Raw genomic sequence first — 6407 nt, forward strand, 5'->3', positions numbered from 1 at the left:
AAATTGGCATCGATAGTAGATTGAAGACTACTCCTGGATTCAGCAAGCTCTCTCTTTAAATTTTTATGCTCAGTGGTAGAAGCATCATTTACAACTTCTTCCTTAAGTTTCTTTGAGATTAGCAAACACCGAGTTGAAAGCTCAATAATTGCATCCACCAAAGAATGAATGGTTGCTGACCAAAAGACTTATCATTCAGGTCCATTTAAATTGATGTTAATAGATTCGAAAATCTGCATGGAGGCACTGAAAAGACTTTTTGAAAGAGGTAAAGAAGAACTACCAACACCATGAAGATGATGCCTTGGTGATGAGTGGGATCGTCTACTACCTATATCCCTTTTCTTGCTCTTCTTTTGAGGTTCAACATGAGTGCCTTCAAGAACAGGATCAACCCAAGTAATGGGCTCAACATTTTTGGCTTCTCTTCTTGGCTGAGGGGTGGAGCCATCACGCTTATTCAGAATTTTTTGGAAATTTTCTCGACCTTTCGGATGAGTAGAAGCCATTAAACCTGCAATTCAAGAGAAAATTTAGCAAAGTTAAAACTCTTCTATAAAGCAAGTCAAATTAGAATAAAGCATACTAATCAAGTTTCTTTCCGGTTTGGGGGAGAGGTAAATTCTTAGCAAGCCACGAGTTGGAAGCTTCCGAGATAAGTGATCAAGAAACGAAAGGACTTGAAGATCTCCCGGCTTCCATGAATGGCGCGACCAAGAGTTGAATTTCAAAGGACTATTAGTCCAATAGAAAGGAAACTTTTGAACATTTCCATCATAAAAATATTTTTTATTGGTTTCCTCTATAAGAATTTTAAAATTCCTCCTTTGAAAATTTTGATAAGAGGAAGTGAAAGGTTAAAGTAAACAAGCCTTAGACTGACTAATCAAAGACAACCAGCCAGGACGCTTGCCAAACTGAGAGCTATAAAAATGAAGAAAACTTTTAGGAGTAGGAGTTAATGAAAGAAATTTACACACGATATGAAAAGCTTGCATAGAAGCCCAAGTATTAGGGTACAATTGAGTAGAAGCTACGTTTAAAAGGCGAAGAATGCCCATTTGGAAGTCATCAAGAGGAAATCGAACATGAATGTATGTAAAAAGGAACTCAAAAAAAAATAAAAAAAATCACAAGTCTCACCTTCACGGCCATGGCAAACATTGTCGATAGCCCGACAACGCCGAAAATAAATGATTTCCTCAGTAGCTTCAGGATAATAAATGGAAATATTTGACAAAAAACTACGTAAGGCAGATGACCACAATATTGGGAAAAATATTCTTAGACTCTGTAGTTAACCCACTCATAAGCTCTTCTGAGGCTCTAATTTTCTTTCGTCCTTTTAGCTCGTTCTTCAGCCTCAAGATTCAGAGCTTCATTACTTGAGGTTAAATCAGTAGAATTTTTATTTCTTGCCATTGATAAAGTTGTTGATGAAGCAGACAAATGCACACTTCTATTGATATCCTCAATCACTCTTCCTACAACTTGTGCACTCGCGCTAAAAAACCCCGAATCCTCATTATAACCGAAAACAGAGCTTGAGGAAGACATAATACCTTCTTAAAAATTTGAAGAAATACTTCTTCGCATCAACAAGACAAATCCAACAGAAGCAGTGGGCCATTGTCATTCAAGAACGGCTATTTATAGAAATAAAAAACCTCTTACAAACGAAACGACACAACATCTTGACCATTGATTTTCGGTGCATCCAATGGCCAAGGGTTAGAGACATTTCACATTAAAGGCACAATATTCATCACGCACACGAAATGATACGATCTTCCATACAAAATGCATTTAATATATAAGATACCCTAAAAATTAAAAGGGTAATGTCAATCAAATTCAAAAAAATAGGTGATTCTTATCGGCATCTCGTCATTTCCAAAATCCTCATGCATGGGGGCTAGTGTACTGACTAGGTCGAGAGGTTGTCAACATATTAAAAGTTAAAATAATATAAATAAATAATAGAATAAAATAACATTGTATCAAAGCCTAATAAATAGGCCCAAAACGCTAAAAATATATTTAGTAATTGTAAGGTGTGAAAAGTAAAAGCCCAATCAAGTTAAAACCCAACAACAATCCCTATAAATAGGCGATTTGTTTAACAGATAAGTAGAGTGTTTAATCTGATAATCAAACAAGTTGATTTTGACTTTATCAAGCGCCTTGCAGGTACACACACCCATCCGAGAGTGATCATGGACCAAGAAACCAAAAGTTTACCCAAATACAATAGCTGAGAGCAAGCTCAAACCCACGTAACAAAGAGTCCAAACTAGCTAATCCAATAACTGAAAGCCCAAGTCATAAGTAAAAGACTGAGAAACCTAGAAGAGGAGAATAAAAAGTTAATTGTTTGTAAAGCCCGGTAAGAACAAGAAATATGTTAGAATTTAAAACTCAAATAGATTGATGATTTGTAAATCAATTCTTGATTAAATCAAAAATTGGAACCATATAATATTTTCTTTTCATTGTAAGAAAATCATAAAATAAAAATTAATTTTATTGTAAAAAAATCATTAAATAGAAATTAATTTTATTGTAAGAAAATAATTAAATAGAAATTAATTTTAAAGACAAAAAATAATTAATCAAACTAAATTAGATACAACAAATTATTGATATATCTAAAGTAGTTTTTATTATTAATGAACTTTATAAAACTATTATTTAATTAACTACAAAGGTTTAACTACTAATTACTTTAGATTTTAAAATTGATAGCTAAAACGTTGGTAGCTAATTAAATACAAATTTACAAACTAATTTATAAATTTTATTAATAATAAAACTATTTTAAATACCAATAATTTAGTCTCTAATATAATATCAAATTTAATTAATATAGTCACTAATTATTTTTTTTAAAAAATTGTTTTTTATTTAATTATTTTTTTTAGAAAAATAAATGATTACAAGACACAATATTATCTTTAAGTTTAATGAAAAATTAATTTAATATTAAAAGTGAAAATATTTTAATTATCATTGAACTCATTATTTAAAAAAAAATCATAATTTCCGACATGATTTTTTTCTTTTACCAGAGAAACCTTAATATTATACATTCTTTCAATTATGGAATTAAAATTTAGTGTTGGATAAAATATTAACAGAATCTCCCCAGCGTACGGTAGGGTAGGCTACCAGTTCCAACTTTCTATTGGACTTCTATTACGAGTCTACCAGCCCAAATTGGATTGCTATACATCAAATAAGATTGGGCCTGTTTAACGCAAGGTTGATTTGACCCAGATTAATTTTGTTTACTTTTCGCAATTAGTTTTAGGTTTCTTCTTCCTGCACCCCTACTTTTTTCTTCCTGCACCCCACAATTTCTATATTCGGAAACTAGTCTTGACCTTTTATTTGAAAAAGGGCACCGTGGTTACCGGAAATATGGATTTGAGAGTGTGCTACGGATTCATCAATTCAGAACTGAATATTTTTTTTCTGAATAAGGGGTGTTCCGGAAGCGATTTTTGCATAAATTATTGATTTCTGGATTGCTGAATCCGGAAGCCTAATTCTGTTACGGATTGGTGGATCCAGAATGCTTTTTTTGAATTATAGATTTCTGAATCCGGAATGCATATTTCTGTTACGGATTGGTGGATCTGGAATGCTTTTTTTGAATGATGGATTTTTAAATGTGAAATGCATATTTTTGAATTACAAAATTGGTGGATCCAAAATTTTACCGGAAGTGTCAATCCAAAAAATTTCTGGATTCCATAATCCATAATGCAAAAAGATAAAAATATTTCTAGTGCGTTTTAGGATTTTTAAAAAATAATAGGAACAATTTGATCTTTACATAATATTGAGAGAGGTACAGGAAGAAAAATGTAGGGGTGAAGGAAGAAACTGCCTTAGTTTTTACATGATTTATTCCTGTGCCACACACTCAAATCTAATTTAAAATACATTTGATGTGGTAGAGGGGAAATTTTATTTTTCTGGAGAATTTGAGTCAAGTTTTGAAAAATTTGTTTGGTCAATTTTTTTTACAAAATTTATTTCTAGAAAATAGGAGAAAATCTAACTTTCTTGAGTTAAAATAAAGTTTTTAATTGAAAAGTGTTATACTCTTACAAAATAATTTGTTGTGATGAAAAAAATTAAAATTTTAGGAAAAATAATACACGACTTTTTAATTTTAAAAAAATCATGTAAATAATTTTTAAGAATCCACCAAATTTTATCTAGTTATAAGAATTATAATTCTTAACATTTGCAACTTTTATAAATTATGATTTTGGGGCATAAAAATATTTCTGAAGTACTAAAAACCCCGTAATAGTATAGTTGATATAAAAGAGAAAAATATGTAGATGAAAATAAACAAACAAATAAAAACATATATGAGAAATAAAATTGAAGTTTTAAGATAATTAGAATGAAGAAAAATTGTGTGTAGATGGTGGTACAATAATTGGAGACAAAGAAAAGGTTCTAACAAATGTAATCAGAAGATTCATCGTATAAATCCCTTTATTTTGGGAAGATGTGTCTGCCAAAACAAAGTGTGTTTTTATGTTATCCCTTTGTTCTTGTCTCTTCCTTTCAATTCACCTCATTTCCACCGATGAAGCTCTTGACATGTGTCATGCAAATACCACACTGAACGTGTTGAGTTGCTAATTCACCATTCCTCATGACTCATGTTCACCATATTCCTTTCTTCCACCGCCTCTCTTTCACACTCCTTTTTCTTCACTTCCCTTCTCTCTACTCTCTCTTATATAACCTTCCCTAGCTCATCATCCTTTTAGGTATGAATCACAGTTGTTGTCACATCTACAAATACACAGAAAAAATGGCTAAGAGATTTCCTCATCTTTTCTCCAACAAAAACTTGTTTAAACACCTTCAATCAACTACTCCTATGCCTCCTATAGTTTGTAGCAGTGGATTGTGCATCCCAAATGCAAATGCTCATGTGCATACTCAAGTACAACCCTTCCTTATATTAATCACATACATGAAAAATTAGATTATGCAGTACAATTCTTTTACACTAATATTTAACTACAAATCGTTATAAGTTATAAACTTGTTTATTCTTATTTGACTAGTTTAAATGTTATACCATCCATGACTTTTTATCGCTTTATGGTAAACCTGTTTTAGGATTCATAGTGTTAAACTGTTCTAGTTTATACATGAAACTCTAAACCTTAAAACTGTTTTTTATCACTGTGTATAGTTGTTAAATTTGATGATATTGTTGTTTACTTTTTTTAATTTTTCAGGGTGGTGACTCAATTGTGGGAGCAGCAGCAGAAGGGGCAGTGAAGGCAACAGAGACAGTGGTGGAGAATATGGGAGAAAGGGCAAAGGAGACAGTGGAGACTGCTTTGAATGCAGCAAAGAATACTGCAGGATTGGTTGCAGAGTCAACCATAGCTGAGGCTGAAACCAATGTTGTGGACACAGCTGAATACAGATGTTCTGAGGATTTGGGGGGGCATCTTGGAGATGGCCATGATAGTTACAATTGAATGTGAGATAATGGTTTTTGCTCTATGACTTTTAAGATATTGTATAGTGTTTAGAAGATTGAAGAAAAGTTAATGTTATTCTCTATTTTGTTGGTGTAATATATGAACATAACTAGCTTTCTTTGGAGATAAGAAGCAATATGGTACATATTTTGGAACAAGTAATGTTATATAATTAAAGCCATTTTGAATCATCTTTTGATATTGAAATCAAACTCATAACCACTAAATACACTTCACTAGACAATTTTCTTTCCTCATACTACTTTATATATACTTTGTACTACTAGTTCTCTTTGACAAATTCTTCTTAGTGTGATGACCACACTAAATTAAGTCAAAATATAAAAAACACTTCCACTTCACAAAATAATTACTTACATGCATTAGTTTTAAATATTTATAACTAATAGTATTAATAGTTAATAAATTCTTTCATATTAATTTCTTTATTTTTTTATAATATTAATAGATGTCGAAAATATATATACAACTATCAGAAAACATAGTTGAAAATATACATACAACTAATACATATCTATGTAATATATACTAATTATATAAAAATATATATATGTTATAGAACGTGTATGTAATTCTTGAAAATATTAAAAACTCCTTTATGAACTAAATAGTTTCTTAGTCCCGCTTGATATGATGAGTTTTATTATTATTTATTTGGGTGACTTTTATTATTTATTTTATATTACTAGTATAAAAATGTTGTCTAACGATGTCTATTGATTTGCTGCCATTTAACGCCGTTTGATAGCTACACATGGTTTAAAAAAATGTGGATTAATAGCTATATGTCATTTATTAAATGCGGAGATATTTTTGATCTTATGAACGTATAGACGTTGTGGGAAATACATCATTTAT

At 30.9% G+C, this 6407-nt stretch overlaps 1 protein-coding gene across 1 annotated transcript; it reads left to right on the plus strand.

Annotated features, from left to right (window-relative positions):
* The first annotated feature begins 4692 nt into the window (after positions 1-4692).
* LOC137834066 (uncharacterized) lies at positions 4693-5686 on the plus strand. The gene is made up of 2 exons (XM_068642132.2): positions 4693-4975; positions 5277-5686. The coding sequence occupies exons 1-2, from the start codon at positions 4799-4801 to the stop codon at positions 5523-5525; spliced, it is 426 nt and encodes a 141-aa protein (XP_068498233.2). The 5' UTR covers positions 4693-4798; the 3' UTR covers positions 5526-5686.
* The last annotated feature ends 721 nt before the right edge of the window (positions 5687-6407 follow it).

The sequence above is a fragment of the Phaseolus vulgaris genome, chromosome 5, assembly GCF_051622355.1.
Source record: "Phaseolus vulgaris cultivar YP4 chromosome 5, ASM5162235v1, whole genome shotgun sequence".
NCBI classification, from domain to species: domain Eukaryota; kingdom Viridiplantae; phylum Streptophyta; class Magnoliopsida; order Fabales; family Fabaceae; genus Phaseolus; species Phaseolus vulgaris.

Bases quoted from the DNA above. Each gene is read 5' to 3' on its own strand.
- LOC137834066 (XM_068642132.2), top strand. From the start codon at position 4,799: ATGAATCACAGTTGTTGTCACATCTACAAATACACAGAAAAAATGGCT. The intron at 4,976-5,276 runs GTACAACCCTTC...TTAATTTTTCAG, and splicing joins ATGCTCATGTGCATACTCAA to GGTGGTGACTCAATTGTGGG.